The 20,886-nt window shown below is 54.7% G+C and overlaps 1 protein-coding gene across 1 annotated transcript in view; it reads left to right on the top strand.

Moving 5' to 3' along the window:
- The window catches only part of TG (thyroglobulin), a 179,896-nt gene that overhangs the window by 73,645 nt on the left and 85,365 nt on the right, over nucleotides 1-20,886 (top strand). The window contains exons 35-37 of the mRNA XM_075549234.1: nucleotides 6,859-6,921; nucleotides 18,285-18,419; nucleotides 20,034-20,198. Coding sequence (XP_075405349.1) covers nucleotides 6,859-6,921; nucleotides 18,285-18,419; nucleotides 20,034-20,198 — 363 coding nt within the window. The remainder of the gene's footprint in view (nucleotides 1-6,858; nucleotides 6,922-18,284; nucleotides 18,420-20,033; nucleotides 20,199-20,886) is intronic.

The following is a 20,886-nucleotide window of genomic DNA, read 5'->3' as shown; positions in this document are numbered from 1 at the left end:
GCTCAATTGGAAGCTGATGGATTGTTGAGTGAATGACCTGTACCATGTGATGGAGAAGCTACCGGATACAAGTAAGGAGACATTAATTTCTCAACGCAGCCATCTACCACATGCTTGTGCTTGGGAACAGCATGCCACTGCCTTGGGCCTGTGTCTCCATTGATACAGTAACTGAATGGGCTTCCCTGAGGTCCTCTCTTCTCATAGATTTGGGGTGTGGTGGCCATGGGTCCACTGGGGAAGCTATGGTTGACTGCACGGAGACTTAACACACCACACTGAGGGCCAGAAGCAAATTCACAAAAGTGCCCCAGATGCAGAATGATCAAAAGCCCTGTCTTCGTAGGTGTAAAGGGGGCACAGAAGGGCTGAGGTTTCACCACTCCAACATCTCCCACAAGCTGCAGAATAAACAGGGGATGCGCGGCGGCTTTGACTTAGAGCATCAGTCTCATACTTCTTGGGCCTACAACCCCATCTCAGAAAAAATTACTCAGCGTCCCCCCGCAATTTAAAACATTTGTACTATAGTCCATAATCCAGGATCAAGTATAGACAAAGTGTAGACATCTACGTTTGCGGCCCTACAGGGTCATTTCAGTGTCCTTCTCCAAGGGACGTAATTGTCCACTTTAAGAACACTGTCTTTGAGTCATGAAATGCCTGAGTCCAACAGACCCTTACAAAGAGATTCGTGCTTTGGATCTTCCCATTGTTCCCTCTACCCAGCACAACACACAAGGAGCTCTGGCGCTGACCACGTGCTACTGGGTCAGACATGTGCATGGGTATCATGTAATACTCCCATCACCCCTATGGGGCAGGCTTAATGATGCAATGCCCCCATTGTCAGATGGGCAGAGTGAGGTGCAGAGCACTGAAGCTGCTGGTTGGAAGAAGCAGAGTCAGACATTGAGTCCCAATCCAGTGACCCAAATGGATCCTCCCCCCATCTCCTGATATCACCTCTGACCGGTCTGCAGTATGCTGTGACTGATGGGATATCGAAATGATCAGACACCTTGTCGGACGACTCTCCCCCATGGTTAATCGGCTAACAAAGAATATCTGGTTAACCTACCAAACTCAACCAGCTGGTTGCTGAGCCTGTGGTTCCAACGCCACTTCCAACCTCCTGAGAGGCCCAGGGCTCCAGAAGGAAGACGGCCCTTGGCCCTTATTCACGGTTCCAGAAGTTCCCCCTGCATTCTTTGTCTTTTGGCAACTGGTGGTTTGGACTTGATCATTGCCAGGCAGAATGGAATCTGCTTTTGCTGACATTCACCTGGCGCTTCCAGTGACTCCATCTGATCTCAATGTGCTCTGTTGACGTGCTATTGTCATATCTTGAATTATTGTATGAGAAGGCTCTAAGCCACAGCAGTGACAACAAAGCCAAGCCTGTTGGCCCCAAGTCCTTGCTCACGCTCACCACCTTGGAGACAGAGCAGGGCCGGCCTGTGGCGTTCCTAAGACTTTGGTCTCCATGGGAGCAGATCGCTGGTGGGTTCTTCATGCCAACCTTTCGGTGAGCAGCCAACAACTTGACCACCGAGCCACCAGGATCCCTCAAAACCAGACTCACTCCCTCGAGGAATGTGCTGCTCAGAACCTCCAACCAGACAAGACCAGAAGGATGACATTTGCCCCAACACTGCGCTCAGAATGCAGGAAGGGGCAGGGAGGAATGGCTGGAAACAGGGAGCCCATGGAGAAAGTGGGGCGAGCGCGGTTACACACCGAGGGGAGTAGCCTGAATGCCACAAGCACAATGCGTACAAACTGCTGAACAGAAAACTGGCTTGATTTGTAAACTTCCACCCAAACCACATGTTAGGAGGAGTTGGGTGAGGAAGAGGAGGAACAAGAGGAGAAGAAAGCAAAAAAAAATCTGGGTTATGTAATTAAATGGAATCAGTGGGTTTCTGTTTAGGGAAGAGTGTTCTATTCAGGAGGAACCCTGGTGGTATAGTGGTTACACATTGGGCTGTGGTCCTCAAGGTCAGTAGTTTGAAACCACCAGCTGCTCCATGCAAGAAAGATGGTGCTTTCTACTCCCAAAAACCTTTGCAGTCTTGGAAACCCACAGGGGCAGCTCTACCCTGTCCTATAGGGTCGCTATGAGTCGACTTTGACTTGATGGCAGTGAGTTTGACTTTGTCTTTGTTCCATTCATAGTGGCATCCCTTCTTCAAGGGACGAGGACAGGGAGTTGCGGATGCCGCCACAGGACTTTGATGGCCCAGGAGACCTGATGTCACCTATGGGCATTGAGAGGGCTCAGAACTGAGCCCTCACCCCTCAATGCCTCCTTGCCAAAGGCTTTCCCTTTTCCATCTTGTTTTGTTCAGGGAAGAGCAGGGGCAAAGGATTCTTCAGAAAGACGATGGGAGTCGGATGCTAGCAGTTGCAGCCGCTTGGCGGCTGTGGACCAGAAAAGGAACCAAGGTGCCCTTCGTCCCAGCTTGTTCCATTGGTTCCTTTCCTCTGGCAGCTCCACGCACTCGGCTTTGCCGACAGCATGTCCTGTGAGGACAAACGAGGGACCCAGGGCTCTGACCAGGAACTACAGGATTAGAAATGGAGAGCCACAGAGGTGACCTCCTTCAAGAGGCATGTCTGAGCAGCAGTTTAACTGGACCTCTGGTGATTCAAACCCAACCGCTAGTCGTTGGGGCTGGACTGCGTGCCTGATCGGATGCTAAGCATTTTATACACATGGCGTCATGTAGCCGTCAGCATCGTGGGAGGTTCAGAGAGTTCAAGTGAGCAGACTTATTTCATTCAGTTGATGAGGAGTTAGAACTTGGGCCTTGTTCTCAGACCTTCACAAGAGGGGATATCGATGCGTCATTAAACCATGTCTAAGGTACACCTGCCCCCTAACCATGGGATTTTCAATGGATTCATCTGCATGTGAAAGCTGGATAGCGAATAAGGAAGACCAAATAAACTCGATGCGTTTGAGTGCTGGTGCTGGGGAAGAATATGGAGGCCACCAGGTCTGCCGTTAGAACAAGCACATCTTCCTGAACGTAGCACAGTTGGAATGCCCCTTGGAGGCGAGGATAGAGAGACTTCATCTCACGTGCTTCAGACTTGTTATCAGAAGAGACTGGCTTCTGAGACAGGACGTCATTACTAGTAAAGTGGAGGGGCAGTGAAAAAGAGGAGGGCCTCAACAAGGGGCACGGACACAGTGGCCGCCACCCCGGGGTCACACATCATGGCCACTGTGAGGGCGGTACAGGACCGGGCAGTCTTTCCTTCTACTGTGCTGAGGGTCACTAGGAATTGGAATGGACTTGATGGCACCTAGCAGCAATCACAGCAAGCACGCTGCCCTCCGTCCTGCTGGTGTCTCGTATCATAAGGCTGGGCATTTGGGTGCTGGATAAAGTGTCTACACTGGACCATCCATTGTGCTGGAAAAAAAGGTGACAGCCTTTTCCTCAGCAGCTCCAGGGCTGCTGAGGAAAATGGCAGCATACATTGGTCCTATATCATAATAAGGACTCCTGGTGGCGTGGCGATGAAGTGCTCAGCTGTCTACTGGAGGAGTGGCCATTTAAGCCCACTGCTGGTCCAGGGAGAGGAAACCTAGTGATCCACATCTGTAAAGGTGATAGCCTAGGGTACACACTGGGACCGCCGTCCCCCAAAGCCATTCTGCTCCCGGAAGTGTTGTTGCTAGACGCTTCCACAGAGCACTTCTAGACGCTTCCACAGAGCACTTCTTCTAGACGCTTCCACAGAGCACTTCTTCTAGACGCTTCCACAGAGCACTTCTTCTAGACGCTTCCACAGAGCACTTCTTCTAGACGCTTCCACAGAGCACTTCTTCTAGACGCTTCCACAGAGCACTTCTTCTAGACGCTTCCACAGAGCACTTCTTCTAGACACTTCTACTAGAATTATTCTGCTTCTTGAACTTTTCTATTAGACACTTCTCTTAGATCAGTGGTTCTCAACCTTCCTAATACCACAACCCTTTAATATAGGTTGTGGTGACCCCCAACCATAAAATTACTTTCTTTGCTACTTCATAACTGTAATTTTGCTACTGTTATGGATCAAGTGACCCCTGTGAAAGGGTCACTTGACCCCCAAAGGGATCACGACCCACAGATTGAAAACCACTGTCTTAGACCAACTCTTCTAGACACTTCTACCTAAGCTATTTTTCTAGCTACTTCTACTAGACCTGTTATGCTATACAGTTCCAGAACTATTCTTCCAGATACTTCTAGAACTAGTCTACTAGACAGTGCTAGAACCATTCGACTAGAGATCTTCTAGAGCTATTCTTCTCGCCAGTTCTCCTAGATGTCATCTACTATACATTTCTACTAGAACCATCCAGTCGACTGTCCTACCAGAGAGTGCTCGAGGGTCTCCCTGGGTTGGAGGCAACCGATGGCACACAGCAACAACAGCATCATCGCCTAGTAAACCCAAACTCCACCTCACTGTCCTGGAGCCAGTCCAGGCTCATAGCCACCCCGTGAGACAGGGGTCCACTCAGTCTGGATTCCATGGGCAGCAGACATTCTGGACAGTGGACATCCACTCAGCACCTTTGCTATGGCTCAGCAATTCTAGAGTTCTTTCTCTGAACTGAGGAGCCCTGGTGGCAGAGTGGTCCCACACCCTGGGCTGCTAACCACAAAGCCAGCAGTTCAAACCACCAGCTGCTCTGTGGGAGAAAGATGAGGCTTCTACTCTTGGGAAGGATGGTAGCCTCTGAAATCCACAGGAAGCCCTCCCTGTCCTACAGGGCCATGAAGAGTTAGAATCTGCTCAATGGTTGTGTGTTACTTTGTTTGGATTTGGTTTGGTTCATCAGTGGGCTCACGCGTAAGAACCACTGGGAGGATGTGCAGGACCCAGTGGTGTCGCCTCCTGTCGGGTGGCTATGAGTTGGAACTGATGACAGCATCTACCAACAGCAACTTCTCTGTTTAGTGTTTTGTCACAGTTCTACTCTGTCGTAAGTCAGAGTCCTGGGTCAGAGTGGACTCCGTGGCCGTGAGTTTGAGCTTTGCAGTTTTGCCTGTGCTACTGGCTCAAAGGCTCCATCATGCTGAGTGGGTTATTCTCTGTGCACCTCGATGGACACCCTGCTGCGCTGGTGTTACCGTGGTGGGATCTATTGTGTGCTTTGGGAATATGAGAAGGGGACGATTCTTTCTGTTCCACAAGGGACTACTCAGCAGTAGCTCTGGGGACAAGCAGGATGGCATAATGGGGGTGGGGGAGGGTGTGTGGATGGGAGCAGCAATCATACCCAGCCATCAACAGCAGTGGGCTCCAACAATGGAAGCAGACAGGCCTCCTGATCTGTGGGCTCGGAGAGAGACATCTTTCCATAGGTGAGGGCAGCATCTCCTGCAGCCCTGGGCGAAGCTCAAAGAAGCAGAAAGGAGGGGAGCCCCTCTGGAGGGGTAAGACACCAACTAGATGCTGAAAGACCAGCCGTGGATGCCCCAGAACCTGTGGGCTCCTGCCTTGGCTGTCCAGAAGTGAACAGAAAGTTCCACATTTCTAACCACCAAGCTGTGGAGGCAAAGCAATTATAAATGCAAATAAGTCTTTCATAGGCAGCCCTTTCCCGGCAGCAGGGCCCAGAGAAGAGACATTCTCAGACATCAGCAGACCAAGGTGGCACCTGCGGGTGGGTGGAGGGGCTGCCCGTGGGCTAGCAGGATCCCAGCCCTGTCTTCTGGGGTAGTAGTCCTGGGGCATGGCAACATCTGCTCTTTGAAGGGATCGAGGCAGGTCCATCGTGTCCACCACTGTGGGCTGCCTGCAGGGGCCAGGCTGTTGGGGTGACGACGACCAAATCAGATGCGCTCTCGAGTCAAAAGAAGTCAAAGCCTTACCCTTCCTCTTTTCTCTGTTAATGTGCTGGGACCTTGTAGCCACATTAGACACAGAATGAAACTGGAAATAATTAACAACAACAACAAGCAAATCCTCCCAATGACGAGCTCCTCTTTCTGGATGCCTGCAGAGGTCACACCATGCAGGTGGCAGCTTATTGTAGTCAGTCACCTACCCACCATGTCTGTGTCTACCGTTTATTAAGCCCCGGGCTTGCTCCTGACACTCGCCTACAGGTTCCATGCTATATCCCCCACAGTCTCCTAAACCAGCCTACCTACCAGACAGTGCATACGGTCGCTTCAGACACATATGCTGACATGTCACCGACAGCTGGTGGGCATGGGGCAGTGCCTGACTCGCGCCTGCGTCATTTGCCATGGTGTCAATCCTCCCATGGTGGCCCATTTCAAACTACCAACCTGGTCTTCCTGCAAACCGAGGTGCGCAAGGACCTCTGGGGATCATGCAAGCTGGCTCCCCCACGCCCACCCCGTGCAGACCACAGGAAGGCGAGCATTCATTCCTAAATGGGTATATGCCAGCTCAGAAACGTGTGCGCCACTTTTGCTCTGGCTGCTCTGCTGACAGGCGGCAGAGGGGGATTGTCAAAAGCAAACCACAGGCAAGGCCTTCTGTCGTGACCCTGGCTCTACCCCACACTGACTGGGAGACTACACGACGTCCTCAACTGCCCTGTGCCTGGGTGTCCTCCCCTCTAAATCTCAGAGAACCGTCAAGTCTCCGTACTAGGATCTGCTGGTTTAAGGGTGGGAGAGATCATCAGAGACCGCCCCCCCCCCACCATTCACTTGTGAGATGCCCCACATCTCGGTGCCCATCACCCATCAGTCCACGTCTCTGCAAATCAGCCCCCCAGTGTTATCACCCCCGCTTTGTACGTTGGTGAACATCTTCACAACCCGACAGCATCTCCGGGGGCGAACTAACAGCTCGGTCTTCTCTTCTTTTCAGCTGCTCAGACGGGGGCTCCGAGCTTTTGTCCTTCGGCTGGGCTGCCTCCCCTCACAGAGGAAAGTAAGTTCATTGTTTTTTCAGTCTCACTCCGCAATGGCCCCCTCCATCTTATTTCTCTTCCTGATTTGCCCGGTGACTTTCAGCTTGCAACTCACCTTCCCTAATGCACACTCCTGTTGCTCGATTAGTAATCATATGCGTGCATGTGTGAGGATATATTTATATATATATATATACACATTGCCATATGCATGCACTTGTGCTAATATTTTACTAGACGTGTGCATTGGTGTGAAGATGCTCTATCACATTCATGCATAGAAGGTGGGAAAATGTATTATATGCATGCAAAGATGTGACTATATATTCTTGGAGAGGTGTGAAAGTCTATTATTATACTCATGCAGAGGTGGGACGATGTATTACTATATACATGCCTAGGTGTGAGTACATATTATTATGCTCAAGCAGAGGTGTGAGTATATATTATGGTATGCATTCATAGTTTGGATATATATTATTATACTCATGAATAGGTCTGAATGTATATTACTATGTGTGTGAATAGTTGTGAATATGTTATTATACTCATGCATAAGTGTGAATATATATTATATTCACAGATAGGTGTGAATATGTATTACCACACTCATGCATAGGTGTGAAGAGATATTATTATACTCATGCATCGATATGTGTCACTATACACATGCATACATGTGAATGTATTCTCTTAGGCCCATATGTAGCTGTGAATATATATTGTTATATGTAGGTATGAATATATATTCCTGTACTCATGCAAATACCAGCCCCGTTGTACAGAGGAGACCATCTCACAGAAACCCAATGACGGGTCCAACCGTGGAGTCATGAGGTGGGGGTGGGGCCAGAGCCCAGCTCTCCCAGTCTCACCCTGAGGAGTGGGTCTCCGTATGTGGCACTGCCGGCTGGTGGCCTGGTTGTGTGTGGCCGGGTTGGTGTACATTCATAGGGGCCCAGATGACAGAGTGGCAGTGATCCTGTGGGTTTCCAAGGCTGTGGTCACTGCAGAGCAGAGGGCCAGGGCCTTTCTTGCCCCTTTCTTGCCCTGAGCCACTGGTGAGTCCCAGTGACCAGCCTTGGGGGCAGCAGAGGGGTGGGTATACCCAGTGCTGCCTGGGCTCCTTCCAAATCTAGTCTAGCCTTGCTCAGTGCTGGGGCAAGACTGAGACCAGTGTGTTTGTGGCCCATGATGGGAGAGGAGGAGAAGGCCTTCATTAGGGTAGGGGTTGGGGCTTGCCATTACCACGGTGATGTGGTGGACTCTTGAGTGAAGCCTTGGCCCTGCCCAGAAGCAGGAGCACAACTGTAGGAGGCACTGACCTTCACCATGGCATGCTCTGGGTGGCTGGGCACGGTGGCGTGGAGGTGTCCGGCCCTCCCTGCAGGGTCCCTGCTCTGCCCTCTGTGGTCAGGAAGTGAGAGACACTGCGTTGGATCTAGACACCACTGAGCCCAGAGCAAGGCCACCCCCATTCCTGTGCTGTGACATGATGTCTGAGCAGCTCTAGAGCTCTGTCATTAGGAGCCAGGCAGCAGCGATAGAACAGGGCGCAGCGGGAGGGCAGTGCTCGCAGTCACGGCTGGGCCGATGTGCGAACGCCTCCACCCACGCTGCCCGCTCCCACACACCCCTCAGAGATCTGACTAGAAGATTCTGTAAGAATATGCATTTCCTCCTGAGCATTCTATACAGAATGTCTGTGCTAAGCTCTGCCTCTTTCTCTCTGAGTGTGTGTGTGTGTGTGTGTGTGTGTGTGTGTGTGTGTATCCATACATGGAGTCCTGGTGCTTACCCTGGTGCTCTCGGGTAAACTCAGTTGGATTGCTAACCTCAAGGTTGGTCGTTCAATCCCAGCAATGGCTCTGAGGGAGAAAGTTAGGGCTCTCGGCTCCAGGAAAGATGAACAGTCTTGGAAGCCACCTCCCGGAGAAGGCGCTACACTAGGACGGCAGGCCTTGATGGCAGAGCGGGGCTGGGCGCTCCTGCTGCAGGCTGGGGGGAGGCCCAGGCAGAGGGGAGCGACGCGCCTGACTTCCAGGCAAGGCAAGGATGGACATGGATGTGGCCGCAGGGAAAGCGGGGCTTCAAGACCAGTTGTGACAGGAAGGGTTGGCCTCTATGGTCAGAGGCTGCAGGGGGAGTGAGGCACTGTAGGCAGAGGACCCCGTGGGGAGGGGACACGAGCCAACACAGAGCTCTCCTTGAAGGGCTTTGAGCCGTTGTACTTCGAGGGTTAACACTGCCCCCCCACCACCACTTCCTCTTTGTGCTGTGTGAGGACACACGGTGGGTGGACAGGCAGCCTGTGAGGAAATGAGACTTATGTCATCCGTAAACCAACAGAATATCGTTTTCCTCTTTCTGAAGAAGAGTCCTGTTTCCAAGCAAGCGCATCAGTCTCCAGTCCAGAGAGGATGTCCAGGGTGGGGGCGGGTGTTGTCCCTTCCGAGATATCGAGCGCCTCACGCCCCCGCCCCCCACCGCCTCCCTGGAGTGCCCACATGGCGGGTCTTCTGAAGACTGAGCCCCATCCAGTTTCAGGCGCAGTGCTATTTAGGGGTGTGGCCGGAATAAATTTAGTGTTTGAATTGACGCCCTGGGCAACCACAGCCTATGGACCTTGGGGATTTGCCCTGGACTTTCTGAGCTCACATCCCCCAGGAATCTGACAATCACCAGTCTCCAAGCAGTGGCTGCAGTGCAGATGGTGGCCAGTAGAGGGAGCTGATAGGAAGGTGCTGAGTGAGAACCGCCCCCCCCCCCCCCCCCCCGAACCCCCTACTCCACCCCCACTCCCACCCCCGCCCCCACCATAAAGCTACCCTGCTAAGCTCAGAAAGTCTCCCCAGTCAGCATCCGGGAGGGATGGACATGGATGTGACTGCAGGGTTGGCCTTTGGGGAAGTAACTTCGTCTGCTTTGCCTGGGTCGTGTGAGCTCAGCCCAACCTGGGACTCTGGGATCCGGCTGATACTTTCTGCAACTGTTTCTCATGAAGTCAGAGCCCGAGTCAAGGTCTAAGAAACATGTGCACCCAAGGGCTCAGGCACATTGCCCGACATCACAGAGAGCACGTGGTTCTGAGGCCCCTTCAGCCCCTTCAAACTATTCCATCAGCACCCCACTGAGTCTGTGTGCCTCTGCACAATGTGGCCGATGGCCAGAATGTGGGCGTCCATCCAGTGGGCTTTGCCCCTGTGGATTTCCGAGACTAGCTCTTTACAGGAGCAGAAAGCCTGTCCTTCTGCAGTTAGAGGCAGGGGGGCACACACGCTGCACATTAAAGTCCCCACTTCTACAGAGGCCCTGAGTGGTGCAGGTAGTTCACCCACTTTGGGGCCAACCCGCCCAAAGGCACTTTGGAATAAAGGCCTGGCTCTCTGCTTCAGAAAGGCCACCGGGAGTGCACCTCTAGGCTGCATGATTGCGTCAGCATGAGGGGAATTGACCTGACAGAGCCTAAGGACAATCGATGCATGCGGAGAGTGCTTTGCATAGTTTAACATCCACAGGGGCCCCATGGGATAGGTACGAGGGGCTACGATGAATCCCATGGGGAAGCAGAGTGAAAAAAAAAGGACAGCCTTTTCCCATGGGCGTTCTGAAGCCCCAGCGTCAGAGCACAGCAGAGGGACGGGGGTGGAAGCTAGGACTCCGAGCAGCCCTGCACACCTGGGACTGGAGCCCAATTTGAACTTGAAGCCTGAGTCTCCCCACAGAAAGCCGTGGACGCGGCCGACTGGGGTTCCAGGTACCAGGCCCAGAGGCAGCTCAGGAAATGCCTTAGAGGAAGGAGGAAGGGGAGGGCATGGGCTCGGCCACTGGAGGGGTCAGGCTGTGAGTCAGCCTCCGTGGGGCCTCAGAGCCCCGCTGGGACTCGAACCTTTGAATGGACCCTCCTGATGGTTATGCTCAGGTTGGCCAGTCATGAGGGGTCTGCTCAGGATGGGGCATGTTCTCTCGTGAGGGTTTGCCTGCCAGCAGCACTTGAGACGGCGGGGGAGAGGCCTTCGCTCCCGGGGTCAGGATGGTACTCTACAGTGTGTACAATGGGCACTTTTTTGGCGGGGGAATGGGGTAGTGTTCACATTTACCCCTTCAACCTGTGGACAATGTGTGAACTTTGAACCACCGGCCAGCCAGTCTTGTATCATCCTCCCAAATGGTCTTGTGTTGGATCCCATGGACGCGGTGACCGCAGCTTTCCAAGGGAGGGTCTCCTTCTTCACTGTCCCTCTACTGACCCAGCAGGATGTCCTCCTCCAGGGACTGGCCTCTCCTGATGACCTGCCCGAAGCCTGTGAGACCAAGTCTCACCGACCTTGCTTCCAAGGAGCACCCTGGCTGGGGCCACCCACAGCCCTTGCTTTTGTTACTAGAAACTGTCCAGTGGGTTCTGACTTGGAGACTCCTGTGCACAGAGGGACACACTTCCCAGTCCTGCGCCGACATCACAGTGTTCCCTTGTCTGGGCCCATGGATGTAGCCACTGTGTCCGTCCAGCTCGTCGAGGGAAGGCCGTTCTCTTTTCCGCTGCCCCTCCACTTTACCAAGCAGGATGTCCCTCTCCAGGGACTGGTCTCTCCTGACAACCTGTCCAAAGTACTCCAGACGTAATCTCCCGCTCCTTGCTCCTCGGGAGCATTCCAGCCGTGCTTCTAAGACAGAGTTGTTGGCTCTTTCAGTGGTCCAGGGTACTCTAATCTCCTTCACTAGCACCATCATCATCATTCAAACACCATTCTTCTTCACTCTTCAGTCTGCACCCCTGGGTTAGGGGCTGATCAATGGCACCAATAGCTGACCTTCCTATTCCAGAGCCTGGCTAGGGGGCTAGCATACCTGGTACAAGAGTGGCCTTGGGAGTGGCCTGCCTGGGTTCACACCAGGGGTGGGGCCTTGGGAGGTTACTTAATCACCCCGCACAGCCCCCCCCCCACACACACACTGAGAGTTTGGGATCCACCCTCTGCTCTCCTTCACCATCCTGAGAGAGGCCTCCATGCCGTCTGATGTCTGTTCAGCTCCTGTTGACTCTTCACTGTCATCTGTGTCTCTGGATTCTCGCAGCCTGCCCCCCCCCACCCCGCACCCCACCCCCCTCGCATCCCCGGATCACACGGGCTGGCTGCAAAGAGCCGAAGGATGTGCTATCTCACACCATTGCCAGGGTAGCCTGTTAGCTTGTGAATGTGAGTGTGTGTGTGTGTGTGTGTGTGTGTGTGTGCGCGCGCGCGTGCGCGCGTAAGCTCACTTGGTCTGAGTCAACCCTCTTAGACAGAAAAAGCACTATTCAATTTTGGGGTCACTCCGCTCTGCCCCTTGCCATGAGGTTGTGGCGAGGGGGTAGATCCAAGTCTGGTCGCAAATGCATGGCGTTCCCACCCTTAGCGACATCCCCCAGAAGTGAGCACACAGAGGTGAGCTCACCACCCCCACGCTCACAGCAAGGACAAATGCTGGCCACTTCAGCTGTCTGGGGAAACAAACGCCTGCTGGCAGTGCCAAGGCTGACCTTCAGTCATGAGGAGATGCAGGAGCAGTGGTGGACGGAAGACAGGGCACATCCTGGGGCCAATCCTGGGTGACCAAGCTCCAGCCATAGCTCCTACATCTCCTAATGTAACCGAAGATGTTTTCTAAATTGAAATCCACCTCACCAAAGAGAGGTAGTGCAGGACTTCACTGCTCATTGTTGGTTACCTATGTGACCCAGGAGAGGCCAGGCCCCAGGGAAGGACTGTGCCTGGTGAAGTAGCGGGGCAGGACAAAAGGAGGAAGGCCCTCGACAAGATGGGTTGATTCGGGGCTTGCAACACTCAGCTCCCAGATATGAAGGACCGTGGGCATAGTGCTGGCCAGGCAGTGCTTCCTTCTGGGTTACACCAGGTCACCATGAGTCGTGTCAGTTCAGCGGCCCCTCACAACAGAATGCGACGCTGATGCTGATGAGCATCTGCCGTGAACCAGATCCCTCACGAGCAGCGATGACTCAGAGATGAGGCCACTGCTGTGTGTCTGTTGAGTTCAGCTGTACGTTGGGCCACTGGTTGGAACCACCTCGGAGGAAGCTGGTGACAGCAGGGTTCCGGAGTGATTTTTTTAAAGACCTTATAGGGTGTGAGTTGCTATCCTGTTCATCTTTATAGACATCAAATTGTAGATAGTGTTCCAATTGCTCTTAAAGGGGCTTCATGAACTAACATACTTAACACACATGGATTAGAAGAAGCAGCAACAAAATCCTTGGCCTGGTATTTAGCACGCACTGGACACTTAACACAATATTGCTGTTATTATTGTGTTAGCGTGATGTCATGACCTGCCCAGGGTGTCCGTGAAAACCAAGGCCCGAGAGCTGATACCAAGGACTCAAGCAGAAAGAAAATATTTTGAGAATGATGATGGCAACAAATGTACAAATGTGCTTGACACAATGGAGGGATGGATTGTGATAAGAGTTGTACGAGCCCCCAATAAAATGATTTTAAAAAAATCAACCAAAACACCAAGGCAGAGACTTGGATCTCAAGGAGCGCCCCCCTGGGGCAGAGGAAGAACATCAACCACAGCAGTGCCAGCCACACCACCAAACCCACGGCCACCGGGTTGATTTCGCCTCTGGGGACCGTTGAGGACGCAGTGGAACTGCCCCCGGGGGGTCTGAGATGGTGCATCTTTATGGGAGCAGAGCGCCTCGTCTTTCTCTTGAGAAGCGGTTGATGACTTTAACCTGCTGTCATCAGCCCAAAGCTTCAGTGGCGGCGCCACCAGGGCCCTGCGTGAACAGGACAGTTGCTGCTGACAGGTGCTATTGAGTCGGTTCCAGCCCATAGCCACCCCACGCACACAGAACCAGACGCTGCCCAGCTGGTCCTGCACCATCCTGACCACGGTTCCCATGACCGAGCCCATCGCTGCAGCCACTGTATCCATCCATCTCGCCAGGGGCCTTCCTCTCTTCCCTGCCCCCTCCGCTTTACCCAGCATGGTGCCCTTCTCCAGTGACTGGTCTCTCCTGACAACATGTCCCAAAGTATGTGAGATGAGAGTGGGACGTTCGCGATGAACGGAATCCTTTTGATGGTGAAGTGGACACAAGTGACAGAGAAGATGAGTTTTACATTCGACAGGTGATAGACATTTGGGTTCAGCTCACCCATGATCATCCCCTCAGTGCTCCATCCCCCCTCCCACTTCCTCTCTGCTCTTGGCTTCTTCCCTCCCCCTCCCCGAAGCCTCTGGTCTTTGGTCTTGGGCCAGCACTGCCCTTCTGCTCTCCGATGGTGCATGATTCTGACTCGGAGGTGGAGGGTAAGGACCAACAGTCTCTCCAACCAGGAAGCCCTGGTGTCTGACTCTGGGTCTGCTTCCTCCTTCTTCCATCCTCCCTGTCAAGGGCCTTCGGATCTTGGTTCCTGGAACGTAGTAGCAACCATCTAGAAAGACCGAGCTGGAGAAGGGCCATGAGGTCTGGCATTGGGCATCCTGGTCAGTGGGAAGGCAGACTGCCTTCTGGGAACTAGAATCCCACAGGCCCTTGGTTCACCTGGTGACTCCGCCGCCCTTCCCAGGTGTGGCCTTGGGAAAACCACAGACTCTCGCCGTGGCCCGTATTTCTGTAAAATGGGCAGAGCATTGCAGCCTGTAGGGAGGACTGTCTGGAGGGTCCAGTCCGCACATGGGTTTCCCAGTTCTTAGTCCCCACCAGGAGGCCGTGGCATCTGCCGCTGGCAGTGCCTGGTCATCCAGTGAAGGGGCTGTCTGACACAAGAGCCCCTCTCCAGAGCAACCAGTTCCCTCCCGGTGCTGGATGGGGCGGGCCCATTACCTCTGAGGGTTGATTCCCCGCCAAGATCTCACTGCCCTTGAGTGGATCCCCATCCCGCACGACCATATGGGACAGAGTAGAACTGTCCCGAGTTTTTGAGCCTGTAGCTCTTCAAAGAAGAAGTCAGCCTTGTCTTTCTTCCTCGGAACGACTGGTGGCTTCCAACTGTTGGCCTCGTTCGTGGTGAGCCCCTCAATGCGCAGCCTACCGCACCGCATCACCAGGGTCTCGAGAGCGTGCTGCTGAGTGGTCTCACACTTCGGTCCTCTTCCTGGCATGGAGGAGTCATCAAGACCCCGGCCGGCCCTGAGGGGTCTGTGTCGAGGGCAAGTGGCAGGTCGTGTGAGGTGGACAGCTGCTGGCCAGCATCCCTGCCTTCAGGAGGTCACCTGGGCCAGCTGCACAGCATGGCGTCATCAGCGAGTGCCTGGCCGTGCCGATGCTCCCAGGGAGGAGACCCAGAATGGAGAAGGCCTTGGGTCTCTGGCGCCAAGGGATCCAGCTCTGTGCAGAGCAGCCAAGTCCTCTGGGCTCCAAGTTCCATCTGCTCAGTCCCTGCTCAGTGACCAGAGGACGGTCATCAGGCCTGCTTGGCGAGCAGTTGTGTGGGGAATGCAGGAGTGCTGGGATGTCCTGGCCAACAACAGAGCCTCCCAGAATGCCACGGGGCCTCCAGCATCCATGCTGACTCTTGCTGACAAAGAGCTTGTGTGTGTGCTGTGGGTTTGTCAAGAGACTGCGGTGAGACCCCCCCACCCACCCCAATGTGGAGTTTTCTACACAACAGCACCATCCCCTCCCTAAGGTTGGGTCAGGCACAGGTGGGGGACATGGTGAGGACTTGGCACCCGCCCGGCCCCGGGGTGACAGGAGATGACCCGGCTCCTGTTTAGGAGCTGGTACTAGCCCTGCAATTGCAACGCGTCCCCCAGGGTGCCACAGCTTCCATTTTAAGCCCATAATTGACCACTGGGCCACAGAGGCCCATCCTGACCCGCTGAGATTGCAGCGTGTACCCGGCTGAAACCAACCGCACCTCGGCTGGTGTGTGTTGTCAAATGCCACTTGCCTTGGCCATGGAAATAGCCACCTGCAGGAGCACTCTGCCGAGACTCCCGGGCAGGAGAAGCAGGCCTGAGTTCAGACGGCCCGGGCACAGCATCCAGGAGGGGCTGGACCACCGCTGTGGGGCCGCAGGCATCAGCGGGGCCGGTCCCCACCCTGTGCCCTTGCGAAGCCCGTGTGAAACCGGCCGTGTTTATGTGATGACTCTCAATGAACTTTCTCTTTACTTTTTTTTAATTAAAAGGGGGAGAAAAGTGTGTGGCGCTAGCCGCCCTGCCACCTTATTTACCATTCTAATTTTAGTGTCCCCGCCGGCGGGCACTTGGCTGCCAAGGGCAGACTGGAGGTGGAAATTGCAGGCTTCCCATTATAGCCAAGAGCCCAGTGGTGGCCCGGACAGATCCCCTCCATCCTACCGGATGCACCTCTGCCGGGGAAACCCAGAGGCCTCCAGGGAGAGAGGGCTGACGTGGACCCCGCAGGCAGGTCCTGCTCCTGCCTGGCTCACTGCCCAAAGTGTGTGTCCACAGTCCCAGGATGGACACCGTGTCTTGCCGGGAGAAGGTCAGCGCTCCCTCACGGGTAGTGAATGGGTGAACGGCCGAAAAAGCATCGAAGACCCTCTGACAAACAACAGCCCAGGGCGTTTTCCTCTTGGGAGATGGAGGGGGTGCTGCAGTCGGTGCATAGGGCGGGTGTGGAGGCAGCACTTCACCTTCCTCTCGGATCTTTCCAGATGCCCTAGTGGCACAGCGGTTAAGTGCTCCGCTGTCGGGTGAAAGGTTGGCGGTTTGAAGCCCCCAGTGGAGACCGGCTCCCACACAGCTGACAGCCAGGAGGGCCCGTGGAGAGGTTCCACTCTGTCCCGTTGGGTCCCCTCGGGTCGTGGGTGGCTAGGCAGCACAGCAGCGGGAGGGCAGCCTCTGGACACTGTAACGGACCCTCCAAGTGGTGGGATCCGGACTGTCCTCAGCAAGTCTCCTCTCCTCTGTCTTCGGGGCACACACGGCCCATCTCTCCTAGGATCCACGGGGGCCCAGGTGTGGCCTGTGGTGGCCGGTTTCCTCCCTTTGCCCAAGCCATTGCTTCTGCCAGCTGCGCCTCAGTGCCTGCTCTCCTGCTAACGCAGCCACATCCTGTGCCCCAAGGCCTCCGGGACAGCACAGGGGGGCACTCAGCACGGCCTCATTTGAATCTGGCTGCATCCCTTACCTCCAACCCTTCGGTTTGGGGGTCATTTGAGCCTCTCAGAGCTTCATTTTCCTCATCTTCAGAGGGTGCCGTAGGTGGAGATTCCCCTGGGGGGGGGGATCGTGTAAGGAGCTCTCAGTAACACCGCCTGCCAGGAGGGTGAGTGAGGTGTGGCGGGGGAGAAGCCCCTAAATGAGGTGGTCACCATGGCCCCAGCCCATCCCTCAGGGGATTCTGCAGCTGGGATGGCCCTTCAGAGGTGTCCCCTCTGGAGGTAAAGGGCCCCAGCCTTTTTGTGCCATTGTGGCCAGGTGCTGGGGAGTCCATCCGGGACCTGGAGTGACCCCGTGTGACAGAATAGAGCTGCCCCTTGGGGGTTTCAATGCTGTGATCTTCACAGGGATAGAGCTCCTGCCCTGCAGTCTCTGGATGGCCTCCGACCGCCAGACTTCCTGCTAGCAGCTAAGGGCTTCACCAGGATGCCCCCTCTTCCTCAGTGGGTTTTGGATGCACGCTGTGTCTAGAGAGGGGAGGCAGCTCTCTGAGCCCAGAGGCAAATCCTGGAGAAGATTTCCACTGGGACCCAGCAGCTGCCAACTTCCCAACAATGGGGAGATGCGTATGTGTGTCCAGAGAGGAGGAATGGGCAACCAAGGGCAGCGTCCACCACAGAGCGCACTGCCCTTTTCTCTCCAGTGAGGGAAAACTTCCATGAGGGCAGGGAGCGTGGCTGGGTCTGCAGTGGCCATGACTGAGTCATTGCTGTCTATCACAAACATCTGCATGACCCGATGCACCAGACAGAAACCCTGCCTAGTCCTGCGCCGTCCACCCAATGGCCCCTATACTGTGTCCATCCATTTCCCTGAGGCCCTTCCTCTCTTCTGCTGCTCCTCTACCCCCCTCATGATGCCCTTCTCCAGGGGCTGGTCTCTCCTGACAACATGTCCGAAGTCTCCCCATCCTTGTCTCTCCATAGTCTCGTTCTAAGACCGCATTGTAACAACTATGGTGTCGTGAGTTTCTTCTCAATGTCTCTTCCAGTTTGCTGTGGGCTGCTTAGGGAACCAGCATGCTTTTAGTCTAGATATGGTTATGATCTACTACGGTCTAACCCACGGCCCCGAGCGGAGGGCTTGTCTCCTAAGCAGCGTGTACTGTGTAACTGTAGATGGGAGAGTGGGAACGAGGATCCCCGAGGAGGACGGGCCTGGGACATTTGGCAAGGTCATCTGCCTTCGTTACTCCCCGGTAGACACTGTGTGTCATCATCTCTGCCTTTTCTCCCAGTCTCCCTGGACGCCTGGCAGCCCCTGAGCCCCGCTTCTGCCATTGTGGACCCATCTGTCCAGCACTTCGATGTCGCCCACGTCAGCACAGCTGCGGCCAGTGACTTCTCTGGGGCCCGAGACCTGTGTTTGCTGGGTAAGGGGCGTTTCCTCCTCTTGCGGGGGTGATAGACACAGGAGCTCCCCCTCCCCCCACGTGCTGCTCCAGATTCAGACCCCGGCACCCACGCGGGTCCCCAAAGGAGCTGGAGTGCTAGGCAGGAAAGGTTAGCCTGGGGGATAGGTCATGCAGTACTTCTGCAGTACTCCCTGCTACCTCTCTGGGGTCCGTCTGTAGCCCAGGACTCCAAGGACAGAAACCAGCCAGCAGAGAAGGGACATTAAGCCAGGCCAGAGGGCAATCAGACGGAGGATCCAGGGGGTTGGTCAGAGGCTGAGCTGTGGACACCCTGACAGCTGAACCTCAGACAATGGGTGGGGGCCATCAGAGAAAGAGGGGAAGAAGTCACAGGTGTCTATCCAGGCTCATGGGACACAGCTGAGACCTGAGAGGAAAGCCTGGTTTCTGGGGATAGTTTGCAGTTGGACAAGAACTTGCAGACACCATGGCCGGTTCACAGCCTCCAATCTTCTGGAGGGATCTAGGCAGAGGCCACGTGGCCACTGCCAAAGACTAGTCTACTGGCACTTAGATTCTAAAGGACCCTGGGCTTAGGGGACACTCACACGCCTCCAGTGCTGGGATCCCACCCAGCCAGCCTTTTACCCGGTGGGATAGCCCGAGGCGCACACTTGGCTACAGCACAGCCAGGGTGGCCATGGGCAGGCATGCAGGCTGTGTCCTGTTCTGCTCTGGGTGACGCTGCTCACCAGCCTGGCAGTGGACAGGGCCACGAGGCAGTGAGTTATGACATGTCCAATCAAAGGCAGCATCCACCTTTCAGAGCTTCTCTCAAGGCAGAACCCCCCTGAGCACTGTGTATTGATTCACCTGTCTGGCACAGGTAAGAAAGAGTTGGCCTTGAGGGCATGGGGTAGGTATTATGCAGAAGGCTGAAGAGGGCGGGGTTGGGTAAGAGGGAGGAGAGGCTGGTGAGGAAGGGAACAGTTGGGACACACAAGGAAGACCTTGTCTGGTGGGGCTGACTTTCCAGTGCCACTAGGGCTCCGTGGAGGTACGTGAAGCCGGAGACGGTCAAGGGTACACCTACCAGTAAAATAAACAAACGACATCCAAAATTGTCATGGGAAAGTCAATTGAGGGTCACATCAGGTTCCTCGCCCCAATATTTTATTCCCAGCCACCGCAGCTTCCCTGCATGAGACGCGTAATGGACACTGGGTGGGTAGATGGATGAATGGACAGATGAAGGGATGAGGGGATGGGTGGGTGAGGGATGAATGGTGAGTGAGTGGGTAGACAATGGATGGGTGAATGAATTAGTGGGTGGATAGATAGACACACAGATGCATGTATGGACAGGTAGATACATGGGTATATGGATGATGGATGGATGGATGGATGGATGGACAGATGGAGGGATGAGGGGTGAGTAGGTGAAGAATGAATGAATGAATGGATGGATGGATGGATGGATGGATGAATGAATGAGTGGGTAGGCGGACAGATGCATGGGTGAATGAATAAGTGGGTGGACAGATGGGTGCACAGATGCATGAGTGGACAGGGAGGCACATGGACATATGGCTGGCTACCTGAAGTGGCCTCTCTTTTGCTTCTTCTCTCCAGAGTGCTCCCGTCACCAGGCCTGCATCGTCACCACTCTGCAGTCCCGAGCTGGGGCTGTGAGGTGCGTGTTCTATCCAGACACTCAGAGCTGCACACACAGCCTGCAGAGCCAGGACTGCCGACTGCTGCTCCGTGAGGGGACCACCCACATCTTCCGGAAGCTGGGTGAGGCTTGGGCCCGAGCGGGGAGGGACTGTGCGGTGCGTGGCAGTGGCATGGCAGGCAGTGGCCTTTGAGAGGCTCCAGAGAACATTGGCCAATGTCCACCGGTGCCAGGTGGCCCTCACCGATTTCAGGGACATAAGAAAATGTATATTCTGGCAAGTGGCTCCTCTGCATCATTTTATTTGGTTATTCGCTGGATTATAGACACCGTTTGGGGTTTGTGTTTTGTAGTAAAATGGGCCATTTTTAAGCACCTTTATGTGGCTCACAGTGACTGGGCCCCACTCTATTCCAATGAGGTGAAAGGACAGGGGTCACCCCAGCTTCCAGATCAGGAGACTGGGGCCCAGAGGAGTCTCTGATCTCACACCGCCTGTGAGCTTCCCAGCTCCAGAGCAATCCTCCCCCCACACAATGTGTTAGCTCAGTGACACCCTGGAGGCAGGAAAGCAGGTGTGGGGGCCCTTGGGGTTCTCCAACAGGTGTCAGGTTTTGTCTTTGCTTCCTTCCCCCTCCCAAAGAGCCACGGCCTCGAACCGAGGTTGCTTCCTGAGCATGAAGGATTTGGTCTCAGAGAGTTTGGCCCCGTGTGAGCCCACAGTCCCGGGCTCCTGCCCGGCGCCCCTGTGAGTTGAGGCTGGAACAGGAAATCTTGTGAGCAGGAGGCCTCTGTGGAGATGGCTCGTGG

Source organism: Tenrec ecaudatus, chromosome 5 (genome assembly GCF_050624435.1).
Source record: "Tenrec ecaudatus isolate mTenEca1 chromosome 5, mTenEca1.hap1, whole genome shotgun sequence".
NCBI classification, from domain to species: Eukaryota; Metazoa; Chordata; class Mammalia; order Afrosoricida; family Tenrecidae; genus Tenrec; species Tenrec ecaudatus.
Note: the sequence above shows the minus strand (reverse complement) of the source record. Positions and strands in the feature narration are given on the sequence as shown.